Source organism: Microtus oregoni, unplaced genomic scaffold (assembly GCF_018167655.1).
Source record: "Microtus oregoni isolate MIOR12 unplaced genomic scaffold, Mior012 000020F_ref0000438, whole genome shotgun sequence".
NCBI classification, from domain to species: Eukaryota; Metazoa; Chordata; class Mammalia; order Rodentia; family Cricetidae; genus Microtus; species Microtus oregoni.
Genome location: NW_024543079.1, coordinates 32,107,512 through 32,130,960, shown reverse-complemented (window position 1 = coordinate 32,130,960; position 23,449 = coordinate 32,107,512). Strand labels below are relative to the sequence as shown.

At 39.3% G+C, this 23,449-nt stretch overlaps 1 protein-coding gene across 2 annotated transcripts in view; it reads left to right on the top strand.

Annotated features, from left to right (window-relative positions):
* The window catches only part of Plcb1 (phospholipase C beta 1), a 676,602-nt gene extending 653,610 nt beyond the window's left edge, over positions 1-22,992 (top strand). Inside the window, exon 32 of one of the 2 annotated variants that reach the window (XM_041670151.1) lies at positions 19,788-22,992. In XM_041670151.1, coding sequence (XP_041526085.1) covers positions 19,788-20,015 — 228 coding nt within the window. In that variant the 3' untranslated portion in view covers positions 20,016-22,992. The remainder of the gene's footprint in view (positions 1-19,787) is intronic. The other variant, XM_041670152.1, reaches the window with a different exon arrangement.
* The last annotated feature ends 457 nt before the right edge of the window (positions 22,993-23,449 follow it).

Genomic DNA, 23,449 nt, shown 5'->3' with positions numbered 1-23,449 from the left:
AGGAAAAGGTTTGTGCTGCCAGGTACTGCCATGTTCTGGCCACAGCTCGTCAGTTCTCTTGTGTATTCACTTCTCTTCTCGATGGAAATTAGTTCTCACCAGCTTAGAGCTCTGTTATGTTTTATGTGTGACTTTGAGCTTAGGGTCTCTGCAGAAGGTTAGAGACAAGATATACACAAACTCAAATTTATTTGGGTGCTGTTTGACTTAACCCATTTCAAACATATATGGATCTGTGTATTATGAGTTTTGGTGGAGTATTTTTTGTCAAATTAGATGAAGACATTGGACAATGAATAAAAGATCTCTTGATTGTATTTTTAAGAAAGTCAGATAATCGCAACATGCATTAGGAGATAGCATTCACCAGACCCAAAAGAAAGGAAATCTGCTAATTTCCACTAACTGAGCTTTTAGTTTGAACGTGTATGTGCTAGCCAATACATGTTCAAACTAAAAGCTCAGTAAGTGACTTAATTTGGGTTCTCTGGAAATAGACCCCGATATAAACATTGTTTTAAATTAGATTAGTGTTTCTGGCATCACTATAGTAAAACCATGAAAACAATCTGGTGAGGAAGGAAGTTATTCAAAGGCGTGGTTTGGGCCAGCAAATTACAACTATGAACAACTTGTTTTCAGTCCCCTAAGCATTTTGGGAGATTCTACAGAATATGTACCTATGAGTATTTCTTGCCCGAAGTTAATGGTTTCATAGCAATTTGAGACAGTTACAACTCTACTAGAGATGCATGCAGCTGGAAAGAGATAGACTTTGCTGCAGTAGCTGGGCCAAAGTGTTACGAGCTATGCATTGACAAGTGGCTGATAAGGCCACCAAAGAAATTAATAATAATGCTACCACTACAGCCATGCAAATTTTGGGAGTATTAGGCATAGCATCTTTATATTTGACAATTACCAGGTGTACAGGGGCAAGAAAACACATTGACATCTAGAATTACATTTTTGAAGACACCATCACTAAATACATGAGTGACTGCCATTGCTTCATCTAACTGAGGATCTTGTGCAGGTTCTCTCCAAGCCCTAACCAGACTTCTTAGACTTTGGCATCATCAATACCAACTAATAAGATTCAGATAAGTGGGATCCCATCTTTAGGCTTTCCTAAGTTTAGGGTCAACATGAGAATTTGCATTTCTAACAAGATTCCTGGTGGCATTGATAGTTCTGGAGACTCTGAGTCTGTGGGACCAACATGCTTTGCCTGACCTGTGCTGGGCACTTCTTTGCTGAGTCATTATTGTGTTACCAGAAGCACATTGTCTTGTGGATTTGTGAAACTGGAGAGGCCCTGACACATTTTCAAACCACTTCTTACTAGAAAAATTAAACAGCGGAGCTTTCTCATATCTCAAGAAGGTAGACAACTCAAGATTGAAATCTTTTAATGGCAACTGAGTCTGTCATATTTATCTTCTTTTCAGCCACACAAGGGATTGAAACCAGGGCTTCGTGCATACTAGATAAGTTTTCTCCTACAAGTACATGCTCAACCCTTTTTTACTTTTTTATTTTGAGACAGGCTTGTGAACTTTTGATTCTCTGGTCTCAGCCTCTTGAGTAACTGACACGGCAGGCCTGTGCCACCAATAAAATGTCTCATATTTATGCTCATTTTTCATTAGCATGTGTTGAAACAGTAATTCATAAGGAGGAGTACATTTATAGGAATTATGTTGTTACATCTTCAGAGTGGCATTTATATATCACATAACAAATTACACATAATAATTTTATGATTTTATGATTGATTAGGCTATTAGTCTATGCTTTATCATGAGATATTTGCTAGGGTGTTTTATATTAGTGGTCATGAAACTAGACAACATATTCAGGTTTTTAAAAACCTGTCTAGTATTCTTTAATTTTTGTTGTTTGTTTACTTGAGACAAGAGGTCTAAGTGCATATCCCTTGCTGGTCTGGACTGGCCTCATCCTCTTGATGACCCTCCTGCCTCCCCTTCCTAAGTTCCTGGGATTACAGGAATGCATTACTATGCTTCACCCAACTCTTCCACTTTTCCTCTTATAGTCACCTTAGAATGTGACTAGATGAAAATGGAAGTGACACATTGAGTTCTTATTGAACTTCAGTGGCTGTCATCTGGAAGTATATTAAATAAAACCAGCACTTGATGATGTCTGACACCTCTAGTCTTCAGTAATTCCTGCCCTTTGATGTCAAGGACGGGTGACTGTTTCCTCCTTGCCTGTTGGGTGGAATCTTAACATGGTACTTGCCAGCTTCTCACACATGGTTTTAGATATGATATTTTCCCATGAATCTGGAGACTGTAAAAATAGTTTGTGTCTTATTCCTGTCTCTATGACTATCTTGTGTCACAGTGCCAGGTACAGAGAAATGCGCCTTTCAAATCTGGCTATATGAGGTCATGAGGAAATGTATTAAGTAGTGAAGGCAGAGAAGACCTAGGTGTAAGCAGAAACTGAGTCACAGGTCAGGGCCCACTGTCCACTTCCAAGCACACCTCATATGTAATGTGAGTCTAGGTTGGCTCCCTCACTGGTGTGGCTATCTGGGAACAGGACAGGGTTAGTGGAACCCAGTTGACTTTCCTGTCACCAATAAGGTGGATCACAGCTTTCTTGTGCTGTTTACCATGCATCAATCCAGGAGTTATCAGAAAGGATTTTAATCCTCTGCATTGAGCAATTTAGAGGCACGTCTCCCACTTCCAATTTTTTAAAGCCCTGCCAGCATATGAACACCTACTAAGGGAAGTGCAAAAGGTCAGCTTTTGCTTGTTATCTCTACCTTCTTACCCAAGCAAAGAAAAAGGGAGTAGTGTCTTAAAATGATTTACGATAGAACTGAAGTCACCTGACCCTGGGGTTGTGAAATTAGTTTCACAGTCATAAACCATAGATACTGTATATTTTAACCCTGTTGGAAGACATTTCTATAGTTTCCTTTAAAAGAAAAAAATGATAATGATTGATGAGAAGTAATAATGCCTCTGGGTTTCATAACACCACCTCTTTCTTATAACCATGGAATAGCTTTAAAATATTCAAGATTTATAGTTGGCATTATTCTCTAGTTTTTACTTTAAATACAGAATAAGCAAAAAAGCTTATAGCAACTTTAAGAGTCCATCCTTATAGTACAAAAACTGGCTAATAAAGGTGAATCACAAATAGGAGAAATTCAATATCTTACAATATCTATAGTAATCAAACTTACAATATCTATAGTAATATATTAGTGTATATTATAATAGTGTATATTCATCATTTCATGAATGTCAATGTAAATTATATAACATAAATTATGTTTGTCGGAATTTATCTGTATAATACTAGCTGTTGTGACAAACAGAGTCAGAAATGACTTCAGAAAATAGAGCAATCATGCAAGAGTGTTTCCAGCTTATCTCCACATTATAATTCAGAATATCAGGTTCCTTCCTTAACATGCGTCACACTGCAGCCACATTGTCAAAGGGATTGAACACAGTGGTGCCCCTGTGTGCATATTATTTTTGTTAAAGTTTTTTCTTTATAATATACTTTGATCATCTTAAGTCACCCATCCCCATATCTGGCTTCCTACTTTCTCTGCTCCCCTTCCTCTGCCTGCAAGCCTTCCTTCTGCCTTCATGTATATTCTCTCTTGATTTCATTTTACTTTAGTTATTATAGTTATATGTATACATACATATAAATGTATAAAAAACCTGCTGAGTCCATTTAGTGTTTCTCATATATATTTAGGGTAGGCTACTCGGTATTGGGTAACCGAGTCTCACCCCCAGAGAAAACTGACTCTCCCTCTCTCAGCAATAATTAATTGTCTATAACATTACTCTTCATTTAAAGGCAGGGCTCTGTGAGACTATCCTTCACCGTTTGGGCATGTCAACTAATATTGACATCTTCATAGATACAGCTTCCCTGTCTTCTATTGAAGACACAGCCTCTCAGCCCATGCCCTGTTCTTCCACCTCCTCTTTTACAGTGTTTCCCGAGCCCTAGGTGCAGGGCTTGTGTTGTAGATGTAGTAATCAGGCTTGGCAGCCCAGAACCAGTTATTCTCCACATGTTGACCATTTGTGGCTTTCTGTGTCGGTCTCTATCTCTTTGATGCGGGGTGAGAGCTCCGCTGAATCTCTGCTGTATAAGGATAAGCATTTAGGGTGTAGTTAGCTTAAGAACGTGATAAGCCGGAGGTTCTCCTCTAGACTCCTCGGCATCATCAGTCATAGGTAGACGGCTAAATTTACATTACCAGGTATGAATTCTCTCCTGGTGAACAGGTTTTAATTCCATCAGAGAGTAATTGGTTATTCCCAAGATATAAGTGCCCCTACTGCACCTTTAGGAGTATCTTGCCATACTGGCTATTGTTTGTGTTTTGTAGACATCACAGCTGGGTATAGATGTTGGCTGTTTTTTCTTCCTTGGCAGCTTACAAGGCACCTTCTTGTACTATGAGATCCAGACTATAGCAAGGAGGCTTTTCAGTCAGATCCAGCTCATATTCTGTAAGTCCTATATTCAATGTGTATGGTGTCTTCAGCAATAGGGATTTAACTTCAACGTCTGAGAAGTAACCAAGAAACAATGGCAATAGTTGTCTATATTGGTTGGTGAGGGACTGTCTTAGGCTTCCCTGACCAAATCTCAAGAGGATATTTCTCTTGTCTGGTACTGGAATTTTTAGTACAAAGACCCTGATGCTTGTGATCGAAAGGTGTGGATTAACACCCTAGTAACATAACATTATTAGCATATTCACACACACAAAAACATATGGTGTGTAACTTTAAGTAAACATAAAATGTTTCCTTAAGGCCTTTTCAAACATTCTCAGTGATGTTTATTCCTTATTCCTCCACCTTTCACTGTACTGTTATCCTTTCTTTTTCTTAAGCTGAACCCTCCCATTGTTTCCACTCCACTTCATAGGCCCCCTAACCTGCTATTCCTCTCCTGAGCTCTTTCTGTCTCCCTCCACCTCCCACCATCCCTTTCTATTTTTCTAATTTCTACAGCTACTTCAAGTTATGCACTCATCTGAAGATCTGGGAGAGGAACCACAAATAAGAGTGAACCTAGAGTATTTATCTTTCTGGGTCTGAGTTGCTACAGTCAGTAAACTTCATTATAAAGAATTTGCAAATGAATTTAAGAAAAACATTAAGCCGTGAGATTAGCCAGATCCCACCCAACTCTGTACATCTCAACGAACCTGCTAGTTAGAACTGTCAACATGCTAGGCACCTCCAGTTAGGTGTAGCAGATGCTAAAGGAGAGTGGTGGGGATTTTGATGGAGACCAGTCCCTGCATGGAGAGAACCTGGCTAAGTGAGGTAGCAATCTTTCAGCTTCAAAGGCAGCAATACAGTAGTATATTACCCAGATTCTCTAGACGTTGTATATTGACCTGTCTCACGTTTTGTGGATTTCTGATTTTAGAGGCCAAGGCTGAAAAATCAAATTTAATGCAAAATCCATATTTCTGTCTTTTTTTTTAAAGAAAAGTCAGATAAGACATACTTGGGCATGTAGATTAGCAATCTAATCAGGAAGAGTGGGTGACCGCCATTTGCAACCCAAGCATGGTTTCTGTGTTCACCACAATTACCACTCAGTCTGCCTCATTCATATACCTCCTACTTGGCTCAGTTTCAGTCTGCTGTCCTTAAGAAATCCTATGCTCATTTAAATTTCACCTTGGGTGGAGAATTTAGGCCCCTGGCAATCAGAATCCTTTTGATGCCCATGAAACCAGGGAAAGAGTATCCAATTCCATTTCCAATTGAGCTGCAAATGGTCAACCCTAAACCACAGCAATTTAAACAGGAGACAGAAGCATGTGTTTAGGAGTGAGTATGTAATTAGGACACACTCACTCCCTAAGCACCCTGATAAAACCCTAGGACGGCTTACCACTCTTGAAATACACACTTAAAAAAAAAAAAAGAAAAACCTAAACTAATTTTAGGTGATCGAGAGAAGGGCACTCTCCAGGGACATGTCTGAGTTCATTCTAGGACATGTGACAGAGGCTGCTGGGTGTTTTCTAAAGGCAATGCACAGGCTGAGTCAAGACAGTGGTCCGTGCTAGGTCTGAGGCTGGGCTCCTCCCATACTTCCTAGGTCTTAGAAGGAGCCAGCATGCGCAGACCATGAGACTTACTTGAGCTGAGATCCACACAAAGACAGCTCCTTTCTTTGTGAAAAGCCTTCAGAGAACCCAAGACTTAGAGATGGTGTTCCACTGAGAAGAGCTTTACCCGAGCTAGCCGCCTTCACCACTGCAGCATGGACTCGCTTTAGATGTCGATTCCTGCAAGAGATAAATCCAGAGAGTGAATGTAACCCTTGCTCTCGGGAAATATTTCTAACGAAATAGCTGCTGAATCTAGAATTGGCCTTTGAATAATCCTTTAGTCCTTAAGACTTCCTACTAATCATCTTCGGGTTTATGTGGCTGAAGAGTGGGATTCCTCTGTTTTATTTTTTCCTGTCTCTCTAGAGGGCATCAATCACCATTGACAGATATGTCCTTGCTCTTCACGCTAAGGTCATTAAGGTGTTATAAACTAGTGACAACTGGCAAAGTCAGCTGAGTCTTTTATGTGACTTTGATATATGTCAAAATTTGCAAGTTTAATGTCTTACGCAGGAAACACAACACCCTGTCTCCACAGACAATGATGCTTCTATCTCTGTGGCTTCATCCCAAGTCTAATCCACGAGTTCATGTTATTTCTCAAACTCCAGAAATCCCTCAGTTCAGACACTCTAAAGTTAGTATCATTCTGCATGAAAAGTTCATCTAAGAGCAACAAGCCCTTGCAATTATTGCTGCCATTATGTTACTCTAACTTTTTTTCCGGGTGTTTCCTTGTTTTTTAGCAATTTGCCAGATTGTTTACAATTTGAAATAACTTTTCTTTTTTCAACTATGACTTTTTTTGCACTTATTCCGCTTTTCCATTTGCTTGTCGTTTTTTTTTTTAGCCTCTGGCTTTTTACAAGAATAGTTAAATTAAATTAGACTCCTAATGGCAAACAGAGGAACAACCAGCTGAGCAAATAAACAGGCGCTACAAACTGAAGAATTAGGCAGGGAGAGTGGAAAGCCAGCATCTTCCAAACAGATCATAGAGAGAGAGAAACTCCCGGCGAAGGGTTAGAAATAGACTGGGCTAATGGCAATGCTTGGGAATCCCTATAATTTTCCACAAAATCCTACTCTTGTTACAAGGACAGTGCATCGGGAAGACTGTTCCATGGGGTCCTTCTCTGGGGTCATGATTCAGTGAAAGACTCCCCACTTATCCTAGGAAAACAACTTTGAAATTGAGGAAAACAAATTGGAAGAGTTTGCTAGTCTTTCCTTGGCACATACCATCACCAGGGTCTTGAACATTTTGTCTTTCCACAGAAAGGGCTTTGTTTGGAATAAAACATTAGGAGGCAAGAATTTAGGTTCAAATTGTGATTCTTTTCGAAGTCACTTTGGTGGTAAGCTTCTGTTCCTTCATTTGATGAATGATGGGAGTTCTTGAATAATGTGCTGAAAATGTATTCTCTCCTGATTACAAAATCATTCCCTTAACCTGCCTTCGACCAAAGCACGAGCCTTCAAAGATGTGGACTTGCACTTAGGCATTCTGAGAACAATCACACTATCCCATTGATAAGGTACCTCTGGAGTGTTTAGCAAAATCAAAATTGTTTTCCACATTCATAGTCATGTTGATTCTTAGCTCTAATAGGTGAGCTGAGTCGAAAGACAGTACCCACTGAAAAAAGAAAACTCCTGGGCCTCAAAAGCAGGGTCCTGTATGAGAATGGTGTCCTAGAGCCAGAAGGAAACTCTGGAGGCCTGGAAGAGGCCCACAGCTGACCCAAGTGGTTTGCTAAGGAAGCCATCACTGCCTTAACTTGTAATATGAGCTGCTTCTTAGATGTTGAATGACAAGGATATGATTACATATATAACTTTATACATGTGTGCACACATGCACACGTGCACACACACACACATTCATGGTAAATAACCCTTTCTACACCACGACTATAGAACTTTTGTGAAAAGTCATGGAAGTCATTGGGAAATGCTATAAAACACCCCAGGGTAAGGCAGAAAAGCTGTAAGAAAAGCTAACTGATTCTTTCCAGATGCTTCTGCTTAGGCCATAACTGATAACATACGACTGGTTAAGACAAATGACATAACCTCTACACATTGAAAGACACACACACACATGCACACACGCACACACACACGCACACACACACACACACGCACACATGCACACACACACACGCACACACGCACACACACACGCACACACGCACACACACGCACACACGCACACACAATACATACTACACTTTTAAAGAGAGGAACTTCCTTCTAAGCCAAGGTTATAAATGCAGAGACGAGTGAAATATCATAGCCAGTCATCCAGCCAGGCTGCCCCAGAAGAGAGCTGACGAGATCAGGTGCTAGCCTTGCCACCAGTGAGCCCGATATTCTTAGAAACCACTAACTACTTCAGGCCACAGGTTTGCACTTAGTGAAAGGAAAGGGTTTGACTATATAATTGCAAAAGTCCCTTTCCAAGACTTTGAAATCTTGTAGGATTTGACTATATAATTGCTAACATTCCTCTCCAAGGTCTCCGCCGTAATCTCTAGGTGCCTGGGAGGTAATTGCAAAAGAAAATTTGGAAGGCATCTCAAAGCTCAGAAGTCTAAAGTATGGGCTGTGTTAAGAAATCATAATGTCTGAGGAGGGGTGCATCCAGAAAGCGAGAGGGAAGATGGGATGGAGGTGGAGCTATGTGGAAAGACATCAGAAGTTCCTGGTGCTATTCATCAGAAATGAAACTTGAAATGTATGCCCTGGCAGTGCTAAAGCATGCATGGACAGCCCGCATATGATGGTTCTGTTGAACTTGTCCATATTGGGCTTCATGGTCTAAGTTGATGAGGATGACTGATCAGGTCTCTTCCTCAAGAGACACCAGATCTCATTACAGATGATTGTGAACCACCATGTAGTTGCTGGGAATTGAATTCAGGACCTTTGGAAAAGGAAGCAGTGCTCTTGACCACTGAGCCATCTCTCCAGCCCCAAATTTCTTCTGTGATGTAAAGAGGAGTGTGCATATAAGAGCTATGTCAGATTGCAAAGGTGTGTTAGGGGCTGTGCTGGAAAAATCTCATGGTATCTAATTACTGTTTTCTCTCTTTTTATTGACTCAAGATCTGAATCAACTTATGGTTTTGCCTATCTTGTCCTTGGCTCTTTCCCTCTCCTCCCTGTGCCTTTAGCATCTGTCATGCTGCCCCTCCCCTCGGTGCTCCAGTGAGCACTCTGAAACCAACCCTAACCCTAAGTATTCCAAACTCCAGAGGTCTATAATGAGAGAGGTACCAGAAAGAAGGCTTCAGAGGTGTGTGTGTGTGTGTACGTGCGTGTGCATGTGTATGTGCGTGTGTGTGTACGTGCGTGTGCATGTGTATGTGTGTGTGTATGTGTATGTGCGTGTGTGTGTGTGTGTACGTGCGTGTGCATGTGTATGTGCGTGTGTGTGTACGTGCGTGTGCATGTGTATGTGTGTGTGTATGTGTATGTGCGTGTGTGTGTGTGTACGTGCGTGTGCATGTGTATGTGCGTGTGTATGTGTGTGTGTGTGTGTACGTGCGTGTGCATGTGTATGTGCGCGTGTGTGTGTGTGTGTGTGTGTGTGTGTGTGTGTGTGTGTATTCCTGAAGTAATGTGGAGGAGGGAGAGGATGTTCAACAGAATAATACCATCTGAAGACCATTGGCTAAGCTGGTGTTCTTCAAAATATGATCAGAACAACATCTGCATGTTCTGGCAGCTGCCAGAAACACAGCAATTCACCGCCTGTCCCAGATCTAATGCTGGGCTCTGAGCCCGAACCTTAACAAACCCTAGTTCCTTTGTTTGTACATTAACTTTAGAGACTCACTAAAGCTCGCTGACGGTGCCTCTTTTTATACAGCAACATTTTTTAAAAATGTGTCTCAACTACAGAGTATGTGGGGCTCACTTGTGATCTATAGCTGGTCCTGTATGAAAGAAATAGACCAAGGGTTGTACTTTTATAGATATCAGAGCAGATTCAAGGCCTAAGAATCAACTATTTATATACACAGCACACCTTTAGTTAGAGCACCAAAAAGGGAATTTAGGCTAAAGAACTGTCTGCATGGGGAATGTCATTTATCATCTGTTCTACAGAAAAGGGAGCACACCGAGGGCTTCCGCTCCCAGATGTGATGATGATAAGGGTATTTATAGATCCAATGAGACCCAACTTTTAGCTCTAAACTCTTCAAAAGAATACTTCTAGTATCACTTTAAGGTCACAATGCAGGCTTCATTGCGAATCCATACACTGTATCCTGGTCTGTGGTATCCCCTCAGCTAACATCTTTTCTCCCCACAAATCCTTTCTTATCTTAAAAATATTTCTTTGTTCTTCCTCGCCTATGTCATCAAATCACTCAAAAACATTACTTACTGATAAATGTATCAAATTCAACATAAACCAGAATCCAGTTCATAAAGAGATCCAAGAAAAATCATGACCACGTTGCATTGGCCAGGTAAGCCACTCAAAGAATATAACTAGAAGGGATGGGGCCACTTAGCAGGAAGGTGCCAGGTGTGTTTGTGTACAAATCCTGTTCTTCATCTTCTTTTAAAAATAAGATTTAGCACTATCCATTACTAAGCAATCACAATATGCAAAACATGGTCTTGTTTAAACCTTTTAACAGTAGCCAGAGGCTATCAGTACAGTAAATCTTACTTTTATATTTGAGATAATTGAAGGGCCAGTGAGATAGCTATGTGGGTAAAAGCATTCGTTGAACAAACTTGATGACCTCAGTTCAATCCCCAGAACCCAGAGAGGAAGAGATAACAGACTCCTGAAAGTCTGAACCCACATATACTATCACACACAAACACACACACACACACACACACACACACACACAATAAGATTAAATTTATGTATAAGACAATTGAAACTCCAGTAGATAAAATGAGCTTCCCAAGGTCAATTTTGTTTAATGTACACATTTGATGTCAGTTTGGAGGAAGAATCTTATCTAGCTGGTGAGTTATCTTCTTTGTATGATTCTTTGTCAACAATGTAATGTTTGGTTTCCTTGTAGGCCCTCTACAATAAGCCCTATTGCTAATTGATGTTTGCTTATAAGATGAAAGTTAATTAACTTTACTGCTTGCACAGAATGTAGTTATTTGGAAAATTTTGGCAAAAATGTATCCTGTGCTCATGCCCCTGATAAGCTTAAATGTATCTTTTGAATTCACTGCTTTCTTCCACCTTGGCAGGAGATGCCCAATTTTGTTTCTCTTCCTTTCTTTTTAAGCCCAAACGTCTTTTCTTCTTCTAATTTATTTATGTCATGTCTTAAGTATTTCCCACTTTGACCTAGAATGTACCGAACATCATATTGTTCCTTCTTTAGATTTCTGTTGCCAATGGCAACCTTGAATTACAAGGTCCAACATTAGCTGAATTGCACTAGGGATGTCTATGACCCTGAACCTCATCCCGTAGTCACTGGCACCTGCTTGTGTAGGTGGCTTCCTCCTGGGTTGTGAGGGAATCCAGAGTGTCCAAATTTGATGATGATAAGGGTTTTCTGTTGAAACTTCACAGGATACAACAGTTGCTGAACAGTTAGTTTCTGTCTAAATTTACTGGCACTGGGTTCACATCAGTAATTTGAATTTGAAAGCTGTACTCATTTTTGATTGTTCATTCTGACTTGCAATTCCCTTGACAAATATCCTTCCCCCATAGGCCCCCAAATCATTTTCATTTCTTTGTCTATGCCCCTTTTATTAATTCTTGTCTCAAGAGTAGAGACCTCTGATTTTCCACAGGGCTTGTTACCCATCCTATGACTCTGCTACCCAAGGAGCATCTTACTGTGCTTACTGTGGAGGAGTTTTTTGTTTTTTTTTTTTGTTTTGTTTTGTTTTTTGTGTGTGTGTGTGTTTCTAGACAGGTTTTCTCTGTACCTTTTGGGGCCTGTCTTGGAACCTGCTCTGCAGACCAGGTTGGCCTTGAACTCACAGGGATCCTCCTACCTTTTCCTCCTGAGTACTGGGATTAAAGACACATCCCACCTGGCCATTGTTGTATTTTATTTAGTGTTTCTCAGTGGTTAGATACAAAAGGAATTTCTCATGGACTCAGCCATATTGAGTCCAAGTCTCATAGAAACATATTCTAGGAAAACAAACGGAAATCTAGAGTGGTTAGGATGCATGATAAAGTCTGCTGTTCCGACTTGGTCCTCTTGAATGATCCTCAGGTACCCTGACTTCCTCGCTCTGTACTTTTCTAAAAATTCATGAGCTTCTTCTAAAAATAAGACACAGCCTTTCAAGGCTGCTCAGGCTAGATCTGAAACTATGCATTCTATTAATGTATTTTGGGAAGGTTCTTCATGTTGTTTTAAGTATCCATTTATCCAGTTGGTGAAGTTGAAGCTAGAGCATTCTCGTCCCTGCAGCAATCTCTGAGTGTTCCACATGTCCAGAGTTCTGCCTCTTTCTCCTGTGTATCTTTTAAAACAGATAGTAGATTTGGTTTTCATTTTTGAAAAACATTTGATGCCAAAAATAAAATAATTGCATTACCCTGTATGTAGAAAATAGAAAAAAAATAAAAATATTCATGATCCCCACATAGTTTATGTTCTTGTGTTTCTTTCCAAAAATTAGTTCTATATTTGTTAATTTCTTTCATATTCACAGTCGGTGTATACAAATCTAGGTGGATTTTGCAGTTGTCAAATAGCAGCGTTCATATATCTCTGTTTTCAGATCTACTTATCAAATTTAAACTTATTGGCTATATCATATTTTGTTAAGTAGAACCTTTTCCCGGAAACACTTCTGTTTTGTTGATTTTTAGTTTCTTTACAAATTTGTTTTACTATTTTTCCTTATCTTTAGCAATAAATTTCAAAATATTTTGTATAAGATAATTAAAGTAATATATATTCAGATCTCTCAAAGGCAAAAAGATATAATTTAAGAGGATTAAAAGATTATCAAGAATTGCACTTTAAATATCTATGGTAGCTACTACTGGTAGAAAAAAGAATAAAATAGCTTAAAAGATCTAATGAGAACAAACCACCTGTATCTGTCAAAGGCAATACAAACACAGGAGGAATATGATTATTTTAAGCACATTTTAACGGGGAACTATTCTTAGTTGACTATATTCTGGAAATAAAAAGAATCTCAAAAAATTTGAATGTTAAAAAAAAATAAAAAATAAAAAAAAGAAATACTGAGGAAATAACAATAAATTAAACACTGATCAAAAAAAATTTGAATGTTACTTTGTTATTTTTTGTTATTTTAATAAATCACAATATTGAAACTTTCTGCAGAGCTGACATAAAGCATAGAGGTAAACACAATAATACTACCAGAAGGCAAAATTTTTACTATAAGTAAAAAAAAAATAAATACATTAGGAAGAAGCTATAATCTTATTTTAAAACTGAAGCTAGACATGGTGGTGTACACTTGCAATGTCAGCACTTAGGAAGCTGAAACAGCAGAAAGGACATGGGTTCAAATCCAGTTAGGTAGACACAGTGAGCTCTAAGCTTGCCTGGACTGCATAGCATGGCTCTATCTCAAAAACAAAAGCAAGCAAAGACATTTGAAATACCAGTATGCACCAATGATTTTTCACAATGCATTTCTTAACCAACTAGTAAAGGGTGCCTGTACTTGTAGGATCCAGGGCTGGCTTTAGCAAAGCTTTCAGAGGGAGAACTACAGTTTCCTTTGAAAGCCACTGCTTCCAATTTTGGTGCAGGGAACATGCAAAAGTGTCTGGGAATCTAACACACACACATACACACACACACACACACACACACATCAATTAAATATACAAAAATCAAAAGGGACATTCTAACAAATCTCAGAGCCATCCTGAAAGCTACCCTCCTCCAACTGTCACAGACCAGACATCTTACATCTTAGCTTTGATATAAACCAAAAGGGAGCATAAAATTGTTAAGACTAAAAGAGTAATTTAAATGCAAGGAAAAGAGGGGGGGGGATTCCTTTCTGTATGCTGTGAATATCATTGGTTAATAAAGAAACTGCTTTCAGCCTATAGCAGAGCTATAGGAAAATAGAGGTAGGGGAAGAAAACTAAACTGAATGCTAGGAGGAAGAAGGCAGAGTCAAGAGAGAAGCCATGTAGTCCTGTGGAGACAGACATGCTGAAACTTTGCCGGTGAGCCACTGCCACGTGGCAATACAAGGTTAAAAAGAAATGAGTTAAACTAATATGTAAGAGTCAGCCAATAAGAAGCTAGTGTTAATGAGCCAAGCAGTGATTTAATTGATATGATTTCTATGTAATTATTTCAGTTTCTGGGCAGTCAGGAAACAAAAAAGTGGCCTCCTCCAACAAGAGAAAAGAGAAACAGAGATGGGGATAATAAGAAAATGAATAAAAATTGCTTAACTTTAAAAAATTATTATACTCCCAACTTCCCATTTTCAGAAAAATGTGTAATTAAAGGAAAAACAAAAATGAAATCTTTAACCATTGTCTTGCCTTTGGAGGAGAACTTTAGCACAGGTGGAAAGTCATTGGTTCACACTGGTGATTATTTTGCTTTTTGAGACAGGGTCTAGATGTTTGTTACAGAGGAATACCAACTAAAGATGACACAGTTAGAAATTGCCATCTAATGAATAGCAAAGAATTACCATATATATGGAGGATACGTCTAAAATAGATCTAGAATTTGACCTCACAGCCAAACTGCAATCCAAAAAGACAAAAACAGGTCTTGGGAAAATCAAGGCATAGCAATTACCAAGTTATCTAGATATTAAGTAACAACATTGATAATAGAGCCAGCTGACCTCGGTACCCACAAACAGGCAGTAATAGGAAATAGAAATAAATACCTGTAGAATATTCTTGCCAAATCAAATATTTATAGATTCCATTTAATGGAATCTCATTAACTCCTAGTTTCGAAGAACCAACTTTAGTGGCGACACAAGCAACTAACCACACAAATTCGGAATTTGGGTGTTTGGTAAGAAAATTAGACGAGACTCCTAAAACCTGAGACAGTAATAAATACCTGAAGTGAGGGAAAGGAGAAGGATGTAACAGACAGATGTGACACATGAATTCTAGAGTCTGGTCTAAAAGGAAACTAGAAAGGTTTGGGAAGAGATAACATTTGAAAAAATTGAATAACAATAATTATTATTTTCCTGAAAGTGGTTAAGATACTGTCATTAGGTAAGAAAATGTCCTATTGTCAGGTGATGTGTGATACAGTGGTCATGATGTCTAGAACAATTTCAAATGATTCCGCAGATATTATAGACAAAGATAGTAGAAAATGCATATTTATTAAGAAAGATAAAGTTAATATTATCACCAAAGGTTGACATTGGGGTGTATTTTTGTTGTCACCATTGTTCATTTATTTTTCCTGTATAAGCAATCAACATCATAATGCTTTAAACCCCTACTCTGGGTCCTGGGAGCCCCGTTCCCAAAAGGTAGATTTACCCAATCCAAGGCAATGTATGTTGTCCTTTTCTTTCTTTACTTTGTTTTGTTTTGTTTTTGTCAGCTTGTTTTTGTCTTAAAATACTTCTTGGAATCTTTTTATAAGTACAAATGGGTACTCGTAACATAAAGAAAGCCTAAGTAAATGTTGTCTCCTGGGGAAACATGGACAACCTTGGACAATGGGGCCTTATTAGTACTTTATCCAGACTGATCTTGAACTTCTGCTGGTGAGCCTCTGGCTCATGTCTGAGAGCAGCTGAGACTCCGGCATCAGCTTCTGCCTCCACACACAGTTTCTGCTGTCTGCCCGGCACATAAACATGCTGGATTCAGACCACTTGGAGCCTAATAAGTCAACAGCTTCTCACGCAGAATACAGGAAAAGCCGTTTTCTTAGGATCTGCTTCACTTAGAGGTCATTTGTTGCACAGCAACCACAGGAAGCAGGAGAAAGGGCTTGTTCTTCACTTGATGTGGAATGAAGATGAAGATGATGGTAGAACTGTCACCTAGGCTTGCCTCCCATCTCTGTCATATTTGAGGAAAGCCCTGATCCCAGGCATTTAGTCCTCAGGTTAATGCAGGATCTGAAGGGAAACTGCCCTGGTGAGGGCTTCAGAGCTCACTCTGTCTTCAGATGTGACACACGAGTAGCTAGCTGTCTTCAAAACCCATCACTGTGCTTGGACCCTACCTATGAAGACCAGGCCCCTGCAGCCAGGAGGCCAGCCTGTGAAGGGGGATCCTAAGAGTAGCACACTCAACCCGGGGTGGACAGATCTGTTTTCCTTCCTACGAATAACACCAGATTACTACATTACAGAATTGAAAAATGTCGTTGCACTGACAAATATTATATTATTTGATTACTGACAATAAAAAATTCAGAAACGCTTGCAGGAAATTTTCAATTTCTGTTTTCTCCTGAAAAACCAGAATCTGAGAAACCTCCACTAGAACCAAGTTACTGGCACGACCTTTAGTTGACTCCAGTCTCTAGCTCCAATCCCACCCCTCCTACTTTCTCTTACACAGCCTGCTTCCCCTCACTCCCTTGATTTTCTTGGCCCCTGTAACCAATGGTCCTTGAGTTGCACTAGCTCCCATTGGATGGGGCCTTCTAGGAATGCCTCCAGAAATTCGCCTGTATACTTTTTATGCTTTTTTCCCAATGAACAAATCATTAGTTTATAAGAAAAGAAAAGGGAAAGTGTCTTACTTCACATCTAATAGTAAATACTATTTTGAAATTAGCTTATTAATAATTGAATGACTTTCCTAAAGAATAGCTTATATGACATTTCATCAAAACTGTGAGGCAGTAACCTAGTTTACAGTGCAAAAAAAAAAAAATCTGCTTCTACCTTGTGATGAGAGGAAAAGTCCAGGATGGTTATGACTTAGCCACAGTTGGGTCAACAATTACAAATGATCACCATCATTATTAAAATTAAATTAACAAAATTAAGTCTTGACAGGAATCAAATTACCAACATCTTTTAAAGAGTGTTGACTGATTGTTTGACATTTCCTCATATTTTTTTTTCTTTTAAATGATGCTAACGACGATTATGATGATGTGTGATTTCTGAAATATCATGTTGTCTTATACCAACATCTTCAGAGAGACTGTCTGCTAGGTCAGGTCCAACACACCTGTAATTGAAGACCCACCCATCAACCCTAAATAAAAACTACCATTTTCCATGCCCACAAAACAGGATCCTCTGCTGTTCTTCCTTTCCTTAGTTTGCTAGGAAATGAAACAAATCCCACGTGTGTTGAGTTGAAGGTTGTGAACTGATGGAGATGACTGGTCCACTGGTCCAGTCTTCAGGGTGGGGCACCATTCCTGCCAACAACGGATCTGCTACCCAAACCCTCCCGAATTGTTGGAAGAGTGGGGGACAAAAAGACAGTTGTCTTCTTGTCTCCAATCCTGCAGTGGTTTCTGTGAACCAGACAAAGAATGTGGATCTGTGTTTATGGTATCCTTACTTCACCATAATCCTGTACATTTGTGGGCTGTGAGCATTCCTCTTCACTGGTCAAATGGCATTCTCCCTTTCTGTCTCTCTCTCCTCATACATACATATATACACATATATGTATATATACATGCATAATTATCTTATATTTTCTTTGAGCGAGGAGAAAGTTGATTTTGAATACTCAGTCTAAGCCATCTCTTTTTCAGATTCTATTTCATGTATGTGTTGGAGTGGGTCATCAACGAAGATCCAGAATCCATTATCTGCCATCCTTCCAGATCATTGCTTTCTAGAAATCATAACGGTTTTCATTTGGAAAGGCAATGCAGTGTAGACCATGGGTGTTGCACTCCAGAAAGGCCTGTTCCGTACTTTAATCACACAAGTTAACATTTCTTCAATGAACTACATAGGGCCTAGCACAAGAAGGAGACCACAAAAAGACCACAGATAGCCCTGGAGCTGTCAATCTTGATGACTATCACAAATTTACCAAAATTTTCTGTATTTCAGCATTTGGGGAAGTGTAGCGTTGCAGAGATGGTTGCACACAGAGACATAGATTAAATGGCTAAGGCGTGACAAAATATCTTGGGCCTAAAAGCAATAATGAAAGAGCTGAGACAGTGGATGCTGTAAAGTGGCTGGCAATGTCCATAAAAGAGATAGAAACCCACAAGGACAGCTGTGCTGAGGACTGACTTCACCGTGGAAGGTCTAAGAGTCAAGGCCAAGCTCACGCGGCTTCACTGGTTGCTGCCGATGGACGATACACAGCCAGAATGTGGCAAACGTAGAATGGGGGCTTGGGAGAGATAATAATCAGTTAACCAATGTGAGACAGCTGTATCAGCATCATACAGAACAGCAAAGCGTGCAGAAACTAGGCCCACCCATCGCTCCAAAATGAGAACCAAGGTCAGGCCCCCACGTGATCTGTGCACATTAAAAGGCTGAAAAGCACCAGAATCGGTTTCAGAGTTTTAAGGGCCTTCTGGGTTTTATTTGAATTTTTTTGCTTTTTTAAACTAACCATGTAGCTCACACTAGTCTCGTACCTGTGGTGATTCTCCTGCCTCATCCCCCCCAGGTGCCATTAAAAAGCATTACCTCAAGGCTAATAAGGGCTGGAAAGGGGCATTGCCTTCAGGAGATTGCACGATGTTTTAAATCTGAAGTTTTTTTGGACACAGACAGCAGAAACTTCCTAGCAAGCAGCCTTCCCTGCTATAAGCAACCTCACTTCACTTCTGTATAAGTAACAAGCTTTTACAACCTCTTTCCCACAAAGGCAGCTCCATGAGTCTGTATGTGCAGAAAGACTTCCTTGACATTAAAAAGGTCTTCCAGTTTTCCAAGGCATAAAACAGATAAGACAGAAGACATTTAAAAGGCAACTGTAACCATTTAAAAGACAAATAAAAATTGCAGTGAAAGAGGAAATAAGGAAGCGATAAAAAAGGACATCATAGCAAATGTTAATGTTGTATATGGGTGGTGTTCATTTGAAAAATCTTCACCAGGCTTCTCTTTAAAGACTCTAATGGGCTTGAGTTATAGATCAGTGGGAGAGGGTTTGCTTAGCATGTATGAGGTCCTGCGGAAAAAAAAAAAAGGAAGGAAGGAAGGAAGGCAGGAAGGAAGGAAGGAAGAGAAAAAGACTAAAAACAACTTAGTCTTAGCTTCCCAGGCTTAAACTGAAGCCCCACCCTTGAAATTCACTTGATCTCTTTCCATCTTTCCACAGTGGTCACCTCAGCCCCTTAGTTCCGTTCACAGATGACCCGGACAATTCCTGTTGTTGACATTACTCAATCCCTATGTGTAAGGACTGTAATCCTTATACACTGCTTCTGTAAACTCTCCCAAATGTATGTGTGTTCACAGTTGTGTTTGTCTTAGTCCAAGTCCTCGGGCTTATTACACCATACGTGACCAGGACTTGACTTTCAGCTGGGAACAAACGGCATGTCCTATTAAACTGTTTTCACCTTCACTTCAGAGGACCAGTGAATAGCATTCTAAGTCCTTGTATTCTCTTTGTCTGCCACACGTGAAAGAGTTTCTGTATGCATGAGGTGAGAAACGTACACGACCTCAAACCGTGTTTTCTCTTGATGTCTCTCAGCTGCAGATGGAGCTGGAGCAAGAATACCAAGACAAGTTCAAAAGACTGCCCCTGGAGATTCTGGAGTTTGTACAGGAGGCCATGAAAGGGAAGATCAGCGAAGACAGCAATCACGGGTCCGCCCCTCCCTCCCTGGCCTCAGACCCTGGAAAGGTGAACCACAGGTCTCCCTCCAGTGAGGAAGTGGAGGTTGAGAACCCAGGAAAAGAGTTTGATACTCCTCTGTGATGTTCCTGCCAGGCCTTCCAGATATGCACGACTGCTTGAACTCCATCGGACTCTAATGACAAAGATCACTGCCCAGGGCCATCTTCCTGAGAAGCATCCCTTAGCCTGAAATCCACACCAAAGTGAGAGTTCCAGAAGGATCTGTGTGGAGGTCCCATACCCCCGTTCCATGTGTCATGTGGAAACTATTGCAGTCTAGAGAGAAGGGTGCATGTATGCAGGATTTTTCTTTTCTTTCCAATAGTAAATTAAAACCAGGCAGCTCCCAGACTCCATGAAACATGTAATGAAGAACAATGTCTTCTTTGAAGAAAACTTGAGGTCATGTCTTCATTTCAAGTCCCAGTGTAAAGTATTTCAAAGTAATAGACATAGTTTGAGAAGTGCATAGCACCATTTAACACTATGGAACATCCAATTTTGACCATTGTTTCCCTAATGGCCCCGCAATTCCTTGTTTTGTTCCATGTTTTCAAGTTAACATGTATATTAAATTGTTTCATCTTTTGCTTTGCAAGCACTGGTGGCTTGCAGTTTGCTAATTTATTTATCACAAAAGCATCTGTAGTTGCTATTGACATGGCTTTATTAGATACCATAGTGACTCTTCTATAGTTTCTTTTATAAAAAAAAATCACTTGACTATATCATTGTCCAGTGAAGCCATTTCACTATTATCAATATGAATTGTATATTTTGCTGTACACCTTTGGGTATCTATTGGTTGTTGTCCCAAAATGATGAAAAAGCTACAATGGGTCTGTTCCGTTGAGGAAGAGTTGAACTGATGTGTAATAATCAGAATTTCAGCTAGACTGAACAGGTTTCAGTGGGTTGTTTTGTTGTCAGATATTTTTTTTGTGGTTCATTTATTTTTACTGTAGAAAGGAAGATAGAATACTTATCTAAATGCACATGTATAATGATACACATTATCTCCATGTATATATTACATGTATGCACCCAGCTGTATAAGTGCACACACACACACATACATACGCATGAGTGTACATGTGTGTTTATTAATTGGCAGTGACCCAAATCTCTTCCATAAGATTTAAAAGCAAGTTCAGGGATACATGGACAGAAGAAATGGGTCAAATATATATGTTACATGGATATTAAATTATATGGAAATGCTAAGAGTCAGTTTATGGAGTCCTTGATGCAACTTGAGGTAGACTTAGAATTTAGAATGTAAATTTGCTAAAAAATTTTGTAGGATCAAATTGGATTTTAAGTATCAGATTTTGAGGTTGTTTTAATGGTCAGAATATGCAAAATACTTAGGAAATAAGAGTACAAATGTATTACTCTGATCTTCAATAAATTTAAACTGACTAATTTCCATTTTATTCTGATAGTAATAAAGCTTTGGTTATATTTTAGTTTGTATACTTACTGCACTTAGTCATGTCTTTTTGAGTTCTTATTTTATTTTAAGGGGAATGAGAGGAACAAATTATATCATGTTAAAGTTAATAAAAACATTATTAAGAGGGCTTAAGAAATAATCATTATGTAGAAAAATATGGTTTAGAGAGTGAGACAAAGAACATTAAAACCCAATAATGATATGTTCCTGGCTTCATTTTATTTTAAAGAGAATCTCTCTGGTTATAATTTAGCAAAGCATTTTACAGTGCAAAAAAAAAACAGTTGTGTCCTGAAATTTGTGTTTCAAGAATTTAATATTTTTATGGAAATGATTTTATTTAACTTTAAGCAATAACTAGGATCATAATTAAGTTTTAATCAAAAATGAAGGCTTGCTTCGAACACCGTGACAGTGTTTGATAATAAAAAAAAGCATCTAGTGAGACACAAGGGGAAAATCACATCTCCTTTAGAGATGATTATATTTTATCTGAAGAATGAAGAGTGTTAATTAGACACTTGCTAAAAGTCACCTTCCACCGAAGAGACAGCTTTTGTAAACCGTCCTCCTTTTGCACTTTGAAGGAAAGGCATGACTCAGAAAGAAGCGGGAGTGGTCCAGATGGAATGCTGCATTTTACAAACACAATTCTAGACTGTCAAAATTGGAGAAGAATGAATCCGTAACAGCATCCATAACCAAACAGGGGTGATTATTGCAGAACATTGGATTTCATCATTGTCCATATAGTGACTAAGGTTGGATAACCTTGACTTTCAAACCCTGTTTTGGTAGTCGGACTTGATGATCTTGGTGATTCTGGTCATTTTACATTGTTTTGTATTCGGTCATTTACTGTAACCACATTTTTCTATCTGTACAGTGACACTTTTTTGCAGTTGTGGGATAGTGTGTAACACTGTGCATCTTGCATCACTGAAACTACTACCGTGATACTATCCATTAATAATATTAATATTACTTGAACATAGTCAAAGGTAAAGAAAAGGGGTCTCTATGATGTGCAGTTTTGTGCCTTTATGTATTTGCCTTGTTCTTTGTCTAATGTGTGAAATTCTGTACTGTGGTTTTTCCTATAATAGAGGGTAGAGTCATGCATTAAATTAGACAGTGTCTGTCCCTGACACCTTTAAACTACTGAGAATAACGTGGTTGGGTCGTATAAATCAGTGTTCAAAGTTCTAATGACATGCCATTGGTTTTTAACATTTCAGTGCCACCATGCATTAATTAATACTCCTGTAATAGATAAGCAGTCATTAATTAAGTTCTGAAAGAAAGGGTCATTGCTTGCTCTCCTTTGACTTTAATGCTGCCCTTGTACACTGTGTTAATACTGTTGTGATGGACTGATCGTTGTGACCTTTGCCTTTTGAGAAGAAAACGAGAGAGGGGGCAAAGTATTCGATGCTCTTCAAATGTACATATTTTGGGTTCTTCTATCTCAAATTATTTAAAATGCGTAATTAACTTTTTGTAATCATTCTATGCAATTTTGTGGCATGGTGTTCCTTCCACTTGTAATTTTATGTGCTTTCATCCCAACTCCAAAGGAAACAATAAAACTTTCTTAACACAGTCCAGCTGGGCCTTCTTAGAGTCCGAGCCCACTTTATAGGGAGGACAGAGAGAACAGACATAATGCCAGTCATTCGAGTATAATGCCCACCCTGCACGGCACACCTGTGCCCAGGTAGCCTAGATCTGTGGTGCTGTGCAGAGGACACAGCTGTCACTGTGGTTGTCCCACCACCACCTTCCAGGAGTAGCACTGTCCTTGCCGCTCCCCCCATGATGGAGTTCCTTCAGCCTCCCTCTGACTATCCCTTTCTTTCTTCCTTTCTTCATAACCTAAGAAAGGCAAAGCAAATGTTCCTGACCAATAGCAGAAATGAGGAAAACAGACATTGCCCTTGCATGTTTTTTGACGAAACATGTAATTTGTAGCCATGGTGAGAAGAAAAATGTACATGTGACTTCTCTGTCCATGTCACAAAGGCCCCCCAAATGTAGCATACCAGTTATCCATGGATGT